Raw genomic sequence first — 20,177 nt, forward strand, 5'->3', positions numbered from 1 at the left:
AATCAGACACAACTGAAAAAACAACAACAAAAACAAGAAATTTGGGGCAAAATGGGAGAGTAGAAAGAGCTTTGGTTCAGTAGTCAGAGGACTTGGGTTCAAATCCCTCCTCTCTGATACTTTCTATCTCTGGGCCTTTGGGCAAATTATTATTTTTTTTTGTGAGGCAATTGAGGTTAAGTGACTTGCCCAGGGTCACACAGCTAGTAAGTGTCAAGTGACTGAGGTCAGATTTGAACTCAGGTCCTCCTGAATCCGGGGCCAGTACTTTATCCACTGCACCACCTAGCTGCCCCCTTTGGGCAAATTCTTAACCTCTTTGGGTCTCAGTTTCCTCATCTGCAAACTGAGAGTCTTAAATGATCAATCAGGGGGCAGCTAGGTGGCGCAGTAGATAAAGCACCAACCCTGGATTCAGGAGGACCCGAGTTCAAATCCAGCCTCAGACACTTGACACTAGCTGTGTGACCTTGGGCAAGTCATTTAACCCTCATTTCCTTGAAAAACAAACAAACAAAAAAGATGGACGTTAATTGGTTAATCAATAAACATTTATTAAGCACCTACTATATGCCAGGTATTGTGCTAAGTGATAGGTAGAAGGCCTCTGCTTTAGATCTATGAGACTATGAAGACAAATAGTAAAATGTGGAATGAAAAGAGGCAGAATGGCTTGGTGGGCAGTGCACTCACTGGATACTAGGGGGTCCACTATGGGTACAACTCCTACCTTGGATACTTACTGTGTGACCATGGACAAATCATTTAATTTTTCTGATTTCCATATTTAACTTATTTTTTTAATTAAAAAAAATTTTTTTAAGTGAGGCAATTGGGGTTAAGTGACTTGCCCAGGGTCACACAGCTAGTGTTAAGTGTCTGAGGCCGGATTTGAACTCAGGTACTCCTGACTCCAGGGCCGGTGCTCTATCCACCGCACCACCTAGCTGCCCCATATTTAACTTTTATAGGTTACAAATGGGTTACAATAGGAGTTAGCCTTTGGATGAAATCACAGATTCCTTACATAATGATGTAAAATGAAATATTCATTTTCCATATTTGGGAAATACTATATATCCTAGGACTCTGTTCACTTACAGAAGGCATGGTGGACAGAGAAAGAAGTAAGACTGAGAGTTGGTAGAGAGTACGACTCTGGGACTATAGTTTTCCTGACACTAATAATAATAATAGCTAACATTTTTACAGTGTTTTAAGATTTGCAAAGCACTTTATATATGCTCTGTTTGATTTTCCTAACAACCCTGGGAGGTAGGTGCTATTGCTATCTCCATTTTTGCAGATGAGAAAACTGAGGCTTAAGTGACTTGCCCAGAGTCACACAGCTTGTAGATATCTGAGGCAAGATGTGAACTCAGGTCTTCCTGATTCCAAGCTCTCACTCTGTTCTCTGCTTTCATTTTAACTGCTTCTCCTAAGAAACCTCTACCATATTTGGTTTACCAACTGCAACTTGTCTATATATTTCACTTTAGTGCCTTAATACAGATCTCAGCTCAGATGGGTGTGGCAGGCTTCCATGGGAAAGCAGGGGTGAAGTGGGTAACTGGCATCCGAAGTTCCACCAGCCTTGATGGAGGAATCACAGTGAAAAGGGGGCAGGAGCTCAAGATGTTCCTGAATACGCCTGAGGAATCCATGGAACTGGTGAATTTCAGGTAGGCCCAAGGAGAAAGGGACCATGTTTTTTTGGTTTTGTTTTGTTTTTAAATGGGGCAATGAGGGTTAAGTGACTTGCCCAAGGTCACACAGCTAGTAAGTGTCAAGTGTGTGAGGCTGGATTTGAACTCAGGTCCTCCTGACTCCAGGGCCAGTGCTTTAACCACTGCGCCACCTAGCTGCCCGGGACCATGTTTTACCAGATATTTAAGAAGGAGTCAGCCCTGGCCTTAGCTCCATTTCCCATCTTCCCTTTGGACATGGTTTGTCTCAGGTATTAACCATCTCTTAGGCTTTTGCTCATGAGGTGGTGAGGTCAGCAATGGAAATCATCTAAGATGCATCTAGTAGCTTGGGTGAGTTAAGTGGAAGACTCCAGAATTAGCCATTGTCTTTCTCTCAGCTCTAAGCTGTATCTCACGACCGTGGATGGTGCGATGAATATTGACCAATTAAACAGCCCTTCAGAGATGCAGTCCTGCACTGGAGAGGAAGGTAGGTAGCCAACCTCATCATTCCTCCATCTTGAGAGGGAAAATCTTGTGGGGTATGTAGGTAAAGGAGCTGACTCCAGACCCTTAAGTGTCTCCTTCTTGTTCAGAGGAATGTTAGGGGGAATATTACTGTAAATTTAGGAAGCCCTGGACATGTTTGATCAGTTCCTGGGTCCCTAAAAGAATGGATTTAGAAACAGTGTGGATATAATGCTGCATATATGTCTATTACTGGAAATGTGCTATGATAAGGTTCAGGGTGGCCCCAAAACAACAGAAATGACAAATCTCAAGAATAATGACAATGTCCAGATTTTCTAGTCTTCTATATAAACTCAGGTGTTTCAATATCATCCTTCCTTTCAAAGAAGCAAGCCTGAATTCCCTTAGGAATTTTAAGATGATGGAGCCTCTTTTCATGGAATAGAACCCTAGAGGTGTGGGGAAAACGAGGGAGTTGTGTGTCCATGACCCTATTTAGGACTTCACCCATTTCCCCAGCATTCCAGGATCAGCAGTAAGACAAGGATGCAGCTATTGGTTATTGATCACCCTGTAATTGGGATCCACCAGCCAACAGTGTACCACCACCATCTCTGTACTGTCACCCTTTCTTGTGTCTCTCCAGAATCTCGCATTTGGGGCTGGAAGATGTGTTCCCAAGTGTCTTACCCATCTCGGGGCCAGCCTTTCTCTCTTGCTCTGCCAATAACTGCAGCAGTGACATTAACGAAGCAGGACAAGGGACTGCAACAGTACCTGCTAGAAGCTGCCTATACTTACATTCCTCAGGTAGGGCCAAACAAGATTCTTCCCCCCTTCTCTATCCCCATCATGAACCTATCGATGTGACCTCAGTCTGGTTGTGTCTCAGCTACCACAGCATGGCCAGTGCTGTTTGTTCCCACAAACCACCCTCTGGCTCAATCTGGCCTCCCAGTTCAGCTGCTTGGCTGAGTGAAAACTGCTCAAAACAGCAGGATAGAGCAGGAAGAACACAGGCATAGGAATTAGGTGGCCTGGCTTCTAATCCCAGTTTTGTCCCTAACTTGCAGTGTGTCCTTGGGTAAGTTTTTTTTTTTTTTAAATCTCTCTGGGCCCCATTGTCCTCTGTCAAATGAGAGGGTCAGACTAGATGATCTGCAAGAGCCCTTTCAAACTCTCATGCTCTGTGGTTCTCTGATTTAATGATTTCTCAGGTTCTTTCTAGATTGAACATTCTGAGGATTTATGACTAGGTTATCTCAAAGGTCCCTTCTAGCCTTAATACTCTACAGCAGGATTCTGTATAAATTTCACTCGTAAACACTAATACCCGAGCTTCTTTTTTGTTTGTGCTAAACAATATAACTTTTTCAAGAATGTCTCAGATTTTAGGAGAGACTCAGATGAGACTCCATGAGATTCTCAGTTGTTTTTTTTGGAGGAGCAGTCAAAAGAGGTTGAAGGTAGGGTGGGGATTGAGAGCCCTGAGACCTAAAAGGGAAGGTGATACTTGCCAAAGGGTTATAAAATCTTAATATTGGAAGGGATTTCCAAGAGGTGAGGGAGCCTTTTGTATTTCCAGAAGGAGAGTTGGATCCCTGAAGAAGCCACCATCCATTTCTTTATGGGCACACCAAAGTCAGAAAGACCTAGGGATGTAGGTGTGGATCTCAGCTTCAGTGTGCCTCAGAAGAAACTCCGAATCAAGCTGCTTCATCCCAAGAAAAAAATCAAGGTGGATGGTATGTGTACAAAAGATGAGATTGTAGAATGACTTGTTAATGTACCCTTATCCAGTAGCTGAATCTTTTTTTGGTGATTCCTTAGGGTGATGTGTGTAATTATCCACAGAACCTTAAATCTGGGAAGGACATCTCCCTCAATAAACATTTATTAAGCACACATTGTTGCAAGGCTCTTCTAAGCATCAGGAAAACAAAGAAAGACAAAAACATGGTCCTGGAAGTGACAGAGAAACATCTAATCTAACTTCTTTCCAACCATAGGGATCCTTGCTGTAATTTCCCTGGCCTACAGTCACCATTTAAGCAAATCCAGTGACAGGGAGGCACTTCATGCATGGTGATATTCCACTCTGACCCCAGTCTTCTCTTCTACTGGCTAAACATTCTTAGTTCATTCAACCATGCTTTTTATGGCTTGATTTCCACATCCTTCACCAACCTAATCACTTTCTCCTTTGGACCCACTGGAGTTTGTCAATGTCCCTCTGAAATGTGGCTCCTTTAAAGTGATCACAGTAAATACTTCATGTGTCGTCTGATCAGCACAAAGTACAATGGGGCTATCGCTTTTCCTGATCTGGATCTTATGTGAGTCCAGTTGCTGGGGCTATTCTGTGTTAGCCTTTCTTTGTTGTATTCCTAGCACGTAGCACAGGTGCATAGCATATAGTGAGCTTAATAAATGCTTACAGATTGAATAATACTAATGCAGCCTATAATCACATTAGTGTTTTATTTTTAAGTTGTAGTTTCACACTGTTGACTCATGTGGTCAACAAAACCCCCTAAAACACATATTTTTATGCTGCCTTCCCCAACATTGCCTCTGGCTTACATACAGCTTGAATTGAAAGTATAGAGGTCTCAGACCACCCAGTAACAGGATCAGCTGAAGTTGTGTAGGGGAAATTGGGTAGGGCCTGGCTAAATATTCATAGGCCCAGAGCCTAGTTTATTTCACCGCATGGCTGGATTTCACATTTAGAAGTAGGAGCTTGAATTTGAAAGTACTAAGTCAAAGTATTACTCTTTTTTTTGCCCCCTTTCTTCATATAATATTTTGATGGAAATTCATCCACGTGTTCTTTCCCAACAGGAAAAATTGATTCTCTCCATAGCACCCGTTTTGGCCACCTGGAAATGATCTTGGATGAAAAGGCCGTCTACTACATCAAGGTTGGTCCATGGACCCCAAAGTTCATTTCAACAGGCTTTACAACTAAGCTTTACATATATATTTAATTGTTAGAGACTTACCTTACCATTTGTTTTACATTTTTTGTTACAACAAAGCAAAGCATCAAGAGCCTTTATTAAGTCGTTACCGTATACAATATACCAGAGTTGAATAAACTATAGTCCTTGCCTTTAAGGAGTTTATAGTCTAGGAGATAAGAGAACTATACAAATAATTATAATAAAAATTAAAATGTGATAAGTGAATGGGGTAGTAAGAGTAGACATAGACTGTATAAGAATTTAAAGGAGGGCAAGATCATGTCTACCTAGGGATGGTATTGGAAGGGGTGGGGAGAAGACCTCAAAGAAGGTTTCATGAAGGATGTGGCATTTCAGCTTGGCCTTGAAGTGTGGGTAGGAATTCAGAAAGCAGGGAAGGGACAGTGAAATTTTGTGAGTAGCAAATGGCATGATGAACATTTGGGGTATGGTGAAGAAACCAGTGGCTTGTGGCTTGAGCATGGTCTGTTAAGAGAGTAGTGGCAGGGGCAGCTAGGTGGCACAGTGGATAGAGCACCGGCCCTGGATTCAGGAGGACCTGAGTTCAAATATGGCCTCAGACACTTAACACTTACTAGCTGTGTGACCCTGGGCAAGTCACTTAACCCCAATTGCCTCACCAAAAAAAAAAAAGAAAGAAAAAGAGAGTAGTGGTAATGATAATGATAATTTGTAGTTGAGTCATTTTCAGTTGTATCTGACTGCAACCCCATTTGGGATTTTCTTGGCAAGCAGTTTGCCTTTTCCTTCTCCAGCTAATTTTACAGATGAAGAAACTGAGGCAAACAGGGTTAAGTGACTTGCCCTGGGTCATACAGCTAGCAGGTGCCTGGGTCTGGATTTGAATTCAGGTCTTCCTGACTTAAAGTCAATGGTTTTACCCATAGAGCCACTTAATTGAAAAAATTGAGTGACGTCAGATTTTGGATAGCCATAAAAGTCAGATTTGAGAGTTTGGGTTTTATACCTAGAATCATAGATCATAGGTGAAAGGGACCTCAGAAACCATCCAGTCCAACTTCTTCATTACACAAATGAGAAAACTGAAGTTCAAGGTTAAGTGAGTTGCCCAAGGCCACACAGGCAGTGAGTGTCAAAAGAACCACTGAAAGGTATAGTAGGGCAGAGGAGTGATGTAATCTGAGTTCTTTAAAAAAAATTCTTCTGGCAGCATGAGAAGAATCTGTTGGAACAGGGGGTAGTAGTCCAAGTGTGAAAACTTGAACAAGTTTGGTAATGGTGGGAATATAGAGGAGAGGACAGATGGAAGGCATATTTTGGAGGCTGACTCAGACGGGCTAATTCCTGCAAGAGATACATAACATTCCCACTTCCCTTATCCCCAAATTATTTGCGTAATGCTTACTACTTTGTGATTTTTCTCTTATTGGGAACCTTTAGATCCTTGTTAGTATAGATACTTACAAGGCTCAGCAGTATCTGGCCAGGGGGTCTGGGCTAACATGCTATTTTTTGGAAAACACATCTGCCATCTTACCTTCTCTACTCCTTTGGAAAGGGAGGTGATCAAATGTCTAAGGAACGAATGTAAGGAAAAACGTTTTTTAAGAACTTATACTGGGGCAGCTAGGTGGTGCAGTGGATAAAGCACCAGCCCTGGATTCAGGAGGATCTGAATTCAAATCCGGCCTCAGACACTTGACACTTACTAGCTGTGTGACCCTGGGCAAGTCACTTAACCCTCATTGTCCCACAAAAAACAAACAAACAAAAACCCCCCTATACTGTGTTCTTAGCACTGTGCTAAGTACTAGGGATACAAAAATAAAGAGCCTCTGCCCTCAGGGAACTTGAATTCTAATAGAGGAAGACAAGTATATAGGGAAAGAGTGGCTAGGGAAGCTTTTGGTTTGGAAAGTGACAGGGATGGTAAGTGGAGCCATGGGGGAGTAGATTGTCATGCCCTTTCTAGGAATAAAGATGGAGTTGACTTGGTTATAATTCTACAACTGGAAAGGGCAGAGGGAGGTGGGCAGGACTGGCAAGAAAATGCCTGGGGACACAAGTAAAACGCAGTTGGAGCTGGGCTTAGATATAATGGGAATAAGAAGATGAGCATTAATATAGTGCCTACTGTGTGCCGGGCTTTGTACTAAGTGCTTTATAAATATTATCTCCATTTGATCCTCATAATAACCTTGTGAGGTAGGTGCTGTTTTTATCTCTGTCTTACAGTTGAGGCAGACAGAGGTTGTCTCTTGCCTGGGGTCACACAGTTAGTCAGGCTATGTTTGAACTTAGGTCTTCCTGACCCAGATCAGGCCCGCACCTCTATCCATTTTGCCACTTACCTGCTTCTGGGTGATTAAAGCAACCATCTATTAGGCTGTGGGTTTTGGGGGTGAAAGGGGTGAATAATCATTTCTGGTGTAGGCAGGAAGATGACTTGAGAGACAAGTTCTTTGTCTCATAGCCACAATAACCTCCCATTTGATGAACTTGGGCATCTAATCAATTGATCATCTTTGTCAATTGTGGACTTGTAGAATGTTTGAACTAGACACGTCATCTGACTCAAGCCCCTGATTTTACAATTATGGAAACTGAGGTGCAGAGAAATCAAATAAGTTAATGACAGGTTTGGGATGAAAATTCAGGTCTCCTGCCTCTCCGTTCCATGCTCTGTTCATGACAGCACACTGTTATTTTTCAGAAATCACAGAATTATTAGAATTCTACTTAGTGGGTCCATTTGTACCCCCCACCCCCAGAGCCAATGACTATCCCCCTAGTTGGCCCCAATGCTTTCTTTTGCCCTTTGCATCTCTGAACTCAATCACGTGATCATCTCTGAGAAAATTCTCCTAGATGAGAATCTCTTAAAAGTCAAGCAAGAAGGGCACTGGGACATAGAGGAAGAGTTAATTTAATCCCCCTCGCTCCCTCCCCCCCATTTCATTTCTACTAGATTTAATAGCCTAACTTAAAAAAAGGGACGAGGGACAAGAATACAGGTGCTTATTTCAGGGGCTGAGTGATGTGCAGACCTCCAGAGGGGAACAGAGATATGAGACTCAGCTGGAGGCGAAGCTGATCAGACGAGGCAGCCCTGTCATTCTCATGGGCAATATCACCAAACAAGTGGGCAGGAAGATGACCTTCTCTGTGTCCCTGATGAACATGCTGAAAGACAAAGCCTACTTGTCAGGTAAGGAGGAAGGAGCAAAGCAATAAACAGCCCCTGTCCCCGTGGCCCTCTCACATTGTGAATTCCTTCCCATTCTCTCTTCTTCCTTCTCACTCTACTCCTTCCCCACCTTCCCTGCCCCAGTCCTGGCTCTCCTCCTTCCCCACCTCCCCTGCCCCTGGTCCCAGCTGCCCCCCTCCCCAGCCTTATAGAAGCACAAAATGTTCGGGGTAGAAGGGACCTTAGAGATCATCTAGTGTCATTTACTGACTAGATAGATGAGGAAATGGAAACTCAGAGGGATGGAGTTCATTGTTCAAAGTCACACAAGAGGGACGGCTAGGCGGCGCAGTGGATAGAGCACCGGCCCTGGAGTCAGGAGTACCTGAGTTCAAATCCGGCCTCAGACACTTAACACTTACTAGCTGTGTGACCCTGGGCAAGTCACTTAACCCCAATTACCTCACTAAAAAAACCAAACAAACAAAAAAAACAAAGTCACACAAGTGGCGGAGCATAGAATAAAAACCCAGGTGTCCTATCTCCCAGTGACTGCCACAACCCTCCATGTGAACATCTCAGTGAACATTGAGAACAAAGCCAGGCCATTGGGTTCATTGCTCCCCCCAATTTCAGATCCTATTCTTTCTCTAGGCCTCTGGCTGGCACCCTAGAGGAGCAAGGCTTCAGATCTGCCTTCCATCTCTCCCCACCCCGTGTTTTCTTTTTTTTTTTCTTTCTTTCTTTCTTTCTTTTTTTTTTTTTTTAGTGAGGCAATTGGGGTTAAGTGACTTGCCCAGGGTCACACAGCTAGTAAGTGTTAAGTGTCTGAGGCCGGATTTGAACTCAGGTCCTCCTGACTCCAGGGCCGGTGCTTTACCCACTGCTCTACCTAGCTGCCCCTACCCCATGTTTTCTTAAGTCTATTTGGAGATCTTTGCCTTGGCTACCATTTCACCCCTGGGTCTGGTATTCCACTGCTTGGCTCTGTTTCTTTATGTCACCTGGTGGGCCTTCCTTTCTGCAGCAGTACTGGAGAAGAAGGCAGAGGATGGTCTCCAGATGTACGCACTGGAAGCAGAGGTCTACCTCCCAGATATCTTGGGTTTCCATGCCATTGGCCTATTGCAGCAGAGAGGGAGCCTCTGGACCAATGCCCTAAGGATAAAATACGGGCTCCTAGGTATTGTACCATTTTGTGAGTGTCACATTTCCTGGGAAAGTTGGACTGGATCCTTGGACCTGTCGACCCCAGTTCAGCATCCTGTCTATTTAGGAATCTAATGTCCTTCCTTATTGAGAAATGGATCATGGATTTAGATCTGGATGGGACCTTAGAAGTCATTGAGTCCAACTCTTTCATTTTACAGATGAGGAAACTGAGGTACAGAGAAATGAAATGACTTGACCAGGGTCATATAGTTAGCCAATAAGTATCTGAGCTGGAATTTAGACTCAAGCATTCGTGACTCTAGGACTAATACTTTGTCTACTACTCTCTATTGGCTCAATAAGAGGAATCTTCTGTATTTTTGAAAATTGACTAATGATGATAAAGGACATAGGACGGTATCTTGTCTCTGACATCTCTAATTTCCTCTCTGCTGCCAGTAACTAAGGAAAAAGAGGATGATAGCCCTCCATTAAAAATAGTACCCTTGGGTTTTGGACTCCAATAGCAGGAAGGCAGAGGAGTCTTTAAAGAAAGTAGAGATTTGAACTCAGAGATGTAGTGTTTACCTTGAAATTAGTTGAAACCCAGACAAGACAGATAGTTGCTCAAACCCAAGGTGTGTGCACACACCTACATGAGGAGTGGCATGAGACAGCAGGAAAATAATACTTGGATTTGAGGTCTGTTCTATTACTTTGTGACCTAAGGCCAATATGCCTTGAGAAGTCAAAGCCAATTCTATCCCATAATTAGGTGGGAATGTCACCTCTACCCCACATTTAGGAAGATTTTAATGGGGGCATTACAGGAGCATAGATTTAGAGCTGGAGAAGATCTTAGAGGACATGTAGTCTAATTGCTTCATTTTACAGATGAGGAAACTAAGGTACCAGAGAAATGATGTGAATTGCCCAAAGTCACACAGGTTCCAAGTGGCAGAACCAGCACTTGATCTCATGTTCTCTGACTCTAAATTCAACACTCTACTGTACTATGCCATGACCCTCTCTTGAGACTCAATAAATTTTGTTTTTGTTTTTGTTGGGGCAGTGAGGGTTAAGTGACTTGCCCAGGGTCACACCGCTAATAAGTGTCAAGCGTCTGAGGCCAGATCTGAACTCAGGTCCTCCTGAATCCAGGGCCAGTGCTTTATCCACTGCGCCACCTAGCTGTCCCCTGAGACTCAGTAAATATTAAAGAAGGGGTGGTTTGCTGGGGCTGTGGGCATCCTGTGCTCTCCTATCCCAGGAGCTGGGCTGTGTGTTTGCCTGGTAGGAGAAGGGCAGGTGTTGACCGGCTGTGTTGACCGGCATAGGAGAGGCCAAGCACCTCCAGCAGCAATGCAATGTCGGCCAGAAGCTCAAAGTGGAGAACCGTCTGGAGGTGTACAAGCTGGACCTTGGGCATGAGTTTCATTGCACTCAGGTGCCCACGTATAATCACAAGGTAGGTGGTTGAGTACGATAGGTGTCTGCATGAAGTCCCAGTCCGCCTTCGCTGCAACCTTGGAGATGGGACTCTGAGGGTGGTTCTATTGAACTGTTTTCCTAGTTCACAGTCGTTGCCATGAACATACATCATAGATGGGAGCTGTAACTTCTTTTGTAACTTGCTTTTTGAGGGAAGCCACAAAAATCCAGTGTTTAAGGCCAGACTTCTTTAGAACAGTAATCCATACGACAGTTTTCACTCATTCACTTATTCCAGGAGCATTAATTAAGTGATCCAGGATCTCAACGAGGGATGAAAAGCTCCCTGGCCAGATCCTACCAGAGAGGCCAAAATGAAGGAGAGTGGGTGAATAGGTCTGGGTGTGCCCAACCATTATGGGAAACAAAGAAAGGATTATCTCTTGTCTGGTTGGCTGACTCATTCAGTGGGTTACCTAGTCAGTGCTGCTGCCCACCTAGCAGTTGAGAGAGACCAAAAGACTGGATTCTCCACTTCTCCTCTCCACTCCACTCCCCACTCTCTCTGCTTTTGTGAATCTCTCTTGACACCAAGCTGTACTGCCCAGATCACATATGGTCCTTTGTACTCACATCTAGGGGAAGTGGAGGCATTTTAGGAAGGACATTGACAAACTAGAACACATCCAGAGGGAGGGCCACCTGGAGAAAGAGGACTCTAGGAACCATAACATAAGAAGATCAAAGGAAGAAGCCAGGCATGTTTTTGCCTTGAAGAAGAGAAAGCTTGGATGGGAGTGGGGAAAGATGATAGTTGTCTTCTAAAAAGTGAAAGGAATTAGAAGCGGAAGGAAACTTCTTCAGTGTAGCTCTGCAAGGTAAAGCTAGAGCCAAGGCTGGGAAGTTCCAAGGAGCTTGGTTTCTAAGCTAATCATAAGAAACAGGTTCCTAATAATAAAAGCGGCCAACAATGGAATAGCCAGCCCTGCAAACAAGTGTCAAGTTCTCTGACTTTGGAAATAGTCTAGCAGAAGAATAAATATGTGTCAGGGATGTTGTGGAAGGAAAAGTTCAGAGGGATCATAGATTTAGAACTAGAGGAGGCCTTAAGTATAATCTTGTCTAACTCCCTCATTTTACATTTAAGGAAATGGAATTCTAGGGAGTTTTAAGTGACTTGCCCCAAGTCACTGAGATGAGGAGTGATTTCATCAGGATTTGAATCCAGGTCCACAGAAGTCAAATCCTTCAGTGTGGATTAGTTGACCTTCAAATGTCTTCTTGTTCTGAGATTCTATAGATTATTATAACTTCAGTAGTTGTCCCCAAATCTTCATCCTGACCTTGTACTTGATTATTAAGTAAAGCTCCCTAAGGGATGCATAAATTGCCCCAGTTTGTACTTTGACAGAATCTCAGAATTTAGGGGTAGAAGGGACCCAAGTGCCTATTGAGTCCCTATCATACCCAAAGAAACGAAATCCCCACTATCACCTACTCAACGAGCAGTCATCCCGCCTCTACTTGAATACCTCCATTGGGAAGGAACCAACCGCCTCTCAAGGAAGCCCATTCCAATTCTGGATAGTTCTATTAGGTTTTTCTGGACGTCTAATCTAAATATGCCATTTTGTGTCTTCTACCCATTGCCCCGGTTCTGTCCTATGGAGCCAAACAGAACAGGTCCCATCTCTCCTCTGTGATAGTCCTCCTTGAGTCTTTTCTTTCCTGGTGAAACTGCTGGCTTCCTTCAAAAAGACCTCATATGTTGTGGACCCAAGACCTTTCACCATCCTGATTACTCTGCATGCTTATCAATCACCAATCAGTTTATCAATATCCTTAAGTGGTGTTGTCTAGAACTGAATTCAATATCCCAAATCCCAATATCTGACTCTCATAAAAGGGTTTTACCTAAGTTTCCCACTCCCTTTTTGCTACTGCTCCCTGCCCACATTTCCCAAACTTATGGCTTCTTTCTAGCCTCCTTTGAAAAAGGGTTGATCTTGACGGAGAGGTAACAATGAACTCAGGATGCACAAAGAGACCCTCATTTCTGGACTGAACCAGTGCATGAATTTATTTTGCTCAATTATGCATATTTGTTGCAAGGCTTTTCTTTTTCTTCCCCCAACCCCCACCTCCCACCCCACAATGTAGGGGGAGTTATGAGGCAGTAAAAAAGGAAATGCTTGCTAATTGAAGAAAGAAAAGAGCAGACAGAGAAGAGAAGGCAATACAGGGAAAGGGGAGAGGGGTTTGCTTAAGTATTATGCAGTATAGAGGCATGGAGATGGAGTCAATTCAATTAGCTCTGTGTGTAGAGCACTGTGCTAGGTGCTGGAGGAGATGCAGTGTTAGTAAGACAAGGCTCTGTTCTCAAGAAGCTTATAGTCTTACAGAGATGATATCTAATGGTCCAGTCTAGCCTTGGGGAGTCAACATTGAGGGGTCTGTGTCCACCAGGTTCAACTGCAGCATGAGGAGAGCGTGTCCCGCCTATATTCCATGTTGGAAGTGAGTTATGGGAAGCATTGGGATGAGATCAACAACAAAAGGAAGCTGCGAGTCAGCCAGACCTTCAAAAATGACTCTGGTCCAGCCCTGAGCAACTACTTCATGGAGGTGAGCCCTGTAGACTCTTCCTGAGGCTTCTGAAAAGTAGTCTATGGGGTGGGAAAGGAAAATGGAGGAGGGAATCTGAGGTCTATAATTGAGAGACCTATAATTGAAGGAGAATTCAAGTAGTGAGTTAGTTTAGCCCCCCTACCTCCAGACAGGACCACTCCTGATGATATGGATTCATGCTGGGTGGAACTTGGTGGCCACTAGTGCTGATAGCCAGGGAACACTTGTTCCCTGTCATGAAGAGGCCACTGCTTCTTATAGTGGTATAGTAGATAGACTTGGAGTCAGGAAGACCTGGGTTCAAAATCCCACCATAGGCACTTTACTAGCTTGTGTGAGTCCAAGAAAATCATTTAACCTCTCTGGGCCTCAGTTTCCTCATTTATAAAATAAGACAGTTGGACCTAATGATCTCTCAGGTTCCTTCTAGGTCTAAACTCTTTTTTTTTTTTTTTTGGTGGTTCTTTACTACAAAGGTTAAGGACTCCTCTTCTTAACCTTTTTTTATGTCAGGGAGCCCTTTGGCTGTCTGATGAGGCCTATGGACCTCTTCTCAGAATAATGGGTTTAAATGCACAAAATAAGTAAGATTGGAAAGAAAACCAATTATATTTAAATATAGTGATTAAAATGTTTTTTTCAAAAGTTCATTAGAAAATAATAAAATACTTTGGGGCAGCTAGGTGGCGCAGACGCTTGACACTTACTAGCTGTGTGACCCTGGGCAAGTCACTTAACCTCCATTGCCCCTCCCCCCACAAATAATAATAACTTCTATGATTAAAAAGTTCATATGCAAAATGAATGTTGAAAACTATCTTTACATGTAATTGGAAAAAATAAAATTCAAAACTATTTTTTAAAATGTCTTTTTCTTTTTTTTGCGGGGCAATGAGGGTGAAGTGACTTGCCCAAGGTCACACAGCTAGTAAGTGTCAAGTGTCTGAGGCCAAATTTGAACTCAGGTCCTCCTGAATCCAGGGCCCGTGCTCTATCCACTGCGCCATCTAGCTGCCCACAAAAACTATTTTTTAAAAAGTTCACATATCCAGGTTTTAAACCCAATGATTTCCTATGACTATTACTACTATGGGTCCTATCCTTTGGAGGAACATGCCAAAGGTGCCATCATCCACCCCAGGTCCTTTGCTCCCCCAGTTCCTGCTTCAGGTGCCGGAGAGGCAGGTGGATTACCGAACACAGCTCCAGCATTCCAGCTTCTCCCAGGGCCATGTGGAGAGCAGCACTCATCTGAAGGTGCAGTATAATGGTCGCCTCCCCTTCATGGCTGGACTTCAGTGGAAGGACACGTCTCGAGGTCTTCTGTGGAAATGGGAAGGTGCGTAGTTGCAGGACAACCCCAGTCTCTTGGGGGGAAACATTTGGTGTCCCTGGAGAATTGGGATGGGGGCCCCTCTGAGACATCTTCTCTAAGAGACCTCAAGAAGACTCAATTTATGACCCATAGAAGGGTGGAATTAATTAATGTCATAATTGGGTGAATTCTTTGGGACCCAGCATAGTCCTAGGTCCTAGATGGAGATATAAACCACCATAAGACATTGTTCTTGGCCCCTAGGGACTTTTCATTCTAGAATGGAGTAGGTAGAGGAACAAGGCTATAGGAGTTATGGGTATGTTCAAGGAAGGTAGGAGTGTGCTGATAAATGTTTAACACCAAACCACATAGCACACTTTTGGGTTTTTTTGTTTTTGTTTTTTGTTTTTGTTTTGCAGGGCAAGGAGGGTTAAATGACTTGACCAGGGTCACACAGCTAGTATCAAATGTCTGAGGCTGGATTTGAACTTGTGTCCTTCTGATTCCAGGGCTGATGCTTTATACACTACGCCACCTAGCTGCCCCCCCCACATAGCACACTTTTAAGTTTAATCTGCATCATTAGAATTTCCCCCATCACTTTCTTAAGTCTAGACAATCAAGAGAACAATAAATCAAACCCTGATTTGTAGCATTTGCCAATTTTTGCGGTGTAAAATGCTCACACTCTAAATTTAACAATCAGCTTTCAATGGTCAAGCTTGCCCCAGTACACCCTTGAAGGAAGATGGATTTCGATGTGAACTAAAAAGTTGACCCAGATTACTGTAGGCTTCATCAGTGTGACATAAATAAATGGCTAGGTGCTTGACTTTGAAGTTAGGAAAATGGATCCAAGTCCTTCCTTTGCTACATGGTAACTCTATAAACCATGGGCAAGTAAGTCACTTCCTCAGTGCCTCAGGTTGCTCTCTAGGCCTTTAAGTGGTCCAGTGGATAGAGTGCAGGGCCTAAAGTCAGGAACTCTCATCTTCCTGAGTTCAAATCTGGCCTCAGATACTTACTACCCGTGTGACTTTGGGCAAGTCACTTAACCCTCTTTGCCTCAGTTCTTCATTTGTAAAATGAACTGGAGAAGGGACTGGCAAACCATTCCAATATCTTTGCCAAGAAAACCTCAGATAGGTTAATGAAGAGTTGGGCACAACTGAAAAACAACTCAACAATTGCTTGAAGGCAGGAATTTTTTTTTTTTTGCCTTTCTTTGTATTCCTAACACTTAGGATAGTTTCTGGCCATGATAAGTTTTACTATGTGGGGAAACTCTCAAGGGAATGAATTGGGAAAAAAGGGCCAAGTCAAAGGAAGCAGAACCCTTTCTCATTCAAATCTCTATTGCCATTCAGGAGATAACCTTGTTGGAGTCAGCCAAAACTCAAACATTCCAGTGGATCTGTGATCTCATTGATGTGGATCCTCCCTCTAAAGGGGCATATCCCATGAATAAAGCACCAGCCCAGGATTCAGGAGGACCTGAGTTCAAATCCAGCCTTAGACACTTGTTACTTAACTAGCTGTGTGACCCTGGGCAAATCACTTAACCCTCATTGCCCCACAAAAAATAAATGAATGAATCAAACAAACAAACAAACAAATAAACAAATAAAGAGGCACATCCCAGCCTATCCACTCCCACTCATTCTTTGGGACTCTTGTCCACATTTTTCCCCATAAATTTGCAACAGTGGGTCTGCTTAACAATCTGGAGGCCTTCTTCAATTTCTCTTGACATTACAAGGATGCCACTGGTGCACATGGGCTGTCTATTGCTCCCTCCTGCCCAGCCATCTCCTCTGCAGCCTCCTAACCAACCTCATTACAGCAAAAATTGTTGTTTTCCTTTCCTTTCCTTGTACCCTCTCCCCTTCCAAGTCTAGAACCATGAGCCATGATAAAACTCTGCCATTGTTTCTGGATAGGATGTGTCAATCTACTCCCCTTTGTTCCCACTTACCATCCCTGTAACTTTCTTTTTTTTCTTTTCTTTTTTTTTTCTAGTGAGGCAATTGAGGTTAAGTGACTTGCCCAGGGTCACACAGCTAGTAAGTGTTAAGTGTCTGAGGCCGGATTTGAACTCAGTCCTGAATCCAGAGCCGGTGCTCTATCCACTGCACCACCTAGCTGCCCCCCTGTAACTTTCTAAACCAAAATACTCATCCTCTGCCATCATTTCCCTTTATGTATTATTTCCCTCGTTAGAATCTAGGCTTTTGACATCATCAGTATGAGAATTTGTTTTTCCTTGACTCTGTGTATTTGTTATAAGAGTTTTGATTTCTTTTCTTTTTTCTAGTGGAGGAGTAAGAGCAGAAGGGGGGGAAAATAGATTTTTGTTAAGTTAAAAATTAGATTTTAAAAGTTTACTAAAGGGGCAGCTAGGTGGCGCAGTGGATAGAGCACTGGCCCTGGAGTCAGGAGTACCAGCGTTCAAATCTGGCCTCAGACACTTAACACTTACTAGCTGTGTGACCCTGGGCAAGTCACTTAACCCCAATTGCCTCACTAAAAAAAAAAAATGTTTACTAAAAAAGAATTCAAGCTTCCTGAGAGCAAGGGCTATCTTCCCTTTTGTATTTGTATCTCCAGCCCTTAACACAATGCTTAGTACACAGTAAGTGGTTAATAAATATTCTTTCATTCATTCATTTAATCAGTTATCATTTTCTTTCAATACATGACTAAGTCATCTTTTTCCCCCCATTCATACACTGCTTTACTCCAGTTCTTTGTCATTCCTTGTTTGGAATATGTTGCAGCCAGGTCATACCCATCCATCATCGTTTGGATGATAATCACTTTCACTTCTTCAGAGACTCTAGTGTTCCATGACTCACAACAACACTGGTAGAATATTGGTACTAGGCTACTGTTATCAGACCATGTTGAAAGTTCACTCCTACAGCCTCATATACCTGCCCCTTTCTAGCCCCTTGTCTTGCTCAGGTTTCCAGCTTCAGCAGAAAGTAGAGTTTAAATGTAATAATAACAACATCAGGAAGAAGAAGAAGAAGGAGGAGGAGGAGGAGGAGGAGGAGGAGGAGGAGGAGGAGAAGAAGGAGAAGAAGAAGAAGGAGAAGAAGAAGAAGGAGAAGAAGAAGAAGGAGGAGGAGGAGGAGAAGGAGGAGAAGGAGGAGAAGGAGAAGGAGAAGGAGAAGAAGAAGAAGAAGAAGAAGAAGAAGAAGAAGAAGAAGAAGAAGAAGAAGAAGAGTTATATAATGCTTTGTGGTTTGCAAAGCACTATATAGACACACACATATATTTATCTCATTTGATCCTCGCAATAACTCTGTGAAGTAGTTGCTATTATTATCCCCATTTTACAGATGAGGAGACTGAGGCAGACAGGTTAAGTGACTTATCTGGAGTCACCCAGCTAATTAGTATCTAAGGCAGGACTTGTTTTTAGTTGTTGGGTTTTTTGTGGGTTTTTTTGGTGAGGCAATTGGGGTTCAGTGACTTGCCCAGGGTCGAACAGCTATTAAGTGTCAAGCGTCTGAGGCTGGATTTGAACTCAGGTCCTCCTGACTCCAGGTCCAGTGCTCTATCCACTGTGCCATCTAGGTGCCCCTAAGGCAGGATTTGAACTCAGATTTTCCTTGATTCCAAGTTGATTCCATTTAATTCCAGTTGAATCAAGTTGTTTCCACTTGATTCCAGTTGAATCAAGTTGATTCCACTCGATTCCAGTACTCTATCCACTGTGCTGCTTAGATGTGTTTGAGGCCTGGGTAGCTTTTCTGTCTTTTTCTTCCTTGACAAAGAAATTCAGTATTTATAGAAGGCTCTGACAACCCTGGCTTCCATTCTTCCTGTCCTTCCCTCCATTTTCTCTTTTCCCCACCCCCAAACAGGTTCATTGAACTTGGATACCCCATGGTTGCTGTTGTCCCTGGCTCACAGGCTGCACCAACCTCACCGTGCTATGTACCAGGCCACTTGGGAGCTGACGGCCGGGAAGGCCCTGTCCATCAGGAACCTGGTGGTGGAGATGTCATGCAAAAACAAAATCCGAGACAAAGAAGGGAAGATTCACATTCACACACCAACCACCACCTACCTCCGGGTGAGTCCAAAGGCATCTGTTCAGTATTAGATGCATCACCATAAGCACTCAAGCAATATCTATATACCTACAAAATCAAACTATATATTTTATGTATTTAGAAATACCTGGGGCAGCTAGGTGGCGCAGTGGATAGAGCACCGGCCCTGGAGTCAGGAGGACCTGAGTTCAAATTCGGCCTCAGACACTTAACACTTACTAGCTGTATGACCCTGGGCAAGTCACTTAATCCCAATTGCCTCACTAAAAAACAAAACAAAAAAACAAAAACCAAAAAAACAGAAATACCTATTGATTTAAGAGATATATAGAGATGATTGACACACACACAAACATATATGTATGTATCTGTTTTGCTTAGCAGATACACATGTATGTATCTTAGCATGTCCTTTGTACGTGGGCCCCTCTTGCTCAGCTGGCCTCTGGTCCTTGTCAATGCCCCGCAATCTGGTCGTGGCAGGCCAGTTCTAGTTCCAGTCTAGTTCAGGGGCCCTAATTTTGCATCAACAATTGATATGTGTGCATTTGTGTGTACATGTGTGTACATATATACACACACATGCATATACTGAATGTGGCATCATGCTGACTTACCTTGGGCAAATTACTTGATCCTTCTGGGCCTCAAGATATTGATAATTGACATTTATACATAACCCTTTAAAACTTGCAAAGCTCTTTAAGAAGCTGTTGAGGGAGCTAGGATATATAGAATTATTTCCACTTTACAGATCCAAAAACTAAGTCTCAGAGAGGTTAAGCCCATGGTCACTCAGCTAGTAAGCGTCTCCTGACTCCTACTAACCCTTTCCACTACCCAGTGTTGCTTTCAAGCTTCCTCTTTGTTACCACTAGATGGGTTCTTGAAAACATTCCTCTTTCAAAGAATTACCCACACAATTCAATCAAAATTTAAGTAAAAGTTTTTATTATTTGGCACACACGGGCATGGCTGGGAGAAGAAGCCTAACTTCAACTCCCTGAACAAAGGAGATCACAATTTTATAGAGGTGAGAAGGGGATGGGGGGAGAGACCTAAGACTGAAAAGTTCCAGTAGTGGCGGCTAGGTGGCGCAGTGGATAAAGCACCGGCCTTGGATTCAGGAGTACCCGAGTTCAAATCCAGCCTCAGACACTTGACTTACTAGCTGTGTGACCCTGGGCAAGTCACTTAACCCCCATTGCCCAACCAAAAAAAAAAAAGAAAGAAAAGAAAATGATGATGTTAGCTATTTGGATATATGAATAATAAAAATTCTACATTTCT

The 20,177-nt window shown here is 43.3% G+C and overlaps 1 protein-coding gene across 1 annotated transcript in view; it reads left to right on the forward strand.

The window, feature by feature from the left end:
- Positions 1-20,177, forward strand: part of LOC122752259 — a 183,301-nt gene that overhangs the window by 50,168 nt on the left and 112,956 nt on the right. Inside the window, exons 18-28 of the mRNA XM_043999277.1 lie at positions 1,500-1,682; positions 2,087-2,178; positions 2,806-2,969; positions 3,745-3,904; positions 5,004-5,083; positions 8,135-8,315; positions 9,322-9,477; positions 10,784-10,914; positions 13,344-13,502; positions 14,664-14,844; positions 18,696-18,907. Of these exons, the coding sequence (XP_043855212.1) occupies positions 1,500-1,682; positions 2,087-2,178; positions 2,806-2,969; positions 3,745-3,904; positions 5,004-5,083; positions 8,135-8,315; positions 9,322-9,477; positions 10,784-10,914; positions 13,344-13,502; positions 14,664-14,844; positions 18,696-18,907 (1,699 nt within the window). The remainder of the gene's footprint in view (positions 1-1,499; positions 1,683-2,086; positions 2,179-2,805; positions 2,970-3,744; positions 3,905-5,003; positions 5,084-8,134; positions 8,316-9,321; positions 9,478-10,783; positions 10,915-13,343; positions 13,503-14,663; positions 14,845-18,695; positions 18,908-20,177) is intronic.

This window comes from Dromiciops gliroides, chromosome 1 (genome assembly GCF_019393635.1).
Source record: "Dromiciops gliroides isolate mDroGli1 chromosome 1, mDroGli1.pri, whole genome shotgun sequence".
NCBI lineage: Eukaryota > Metazoa > Chordata > Mammalia > Microbiotheria > Microbiotheriidae > Dromiciops > Dromiciops gliroides.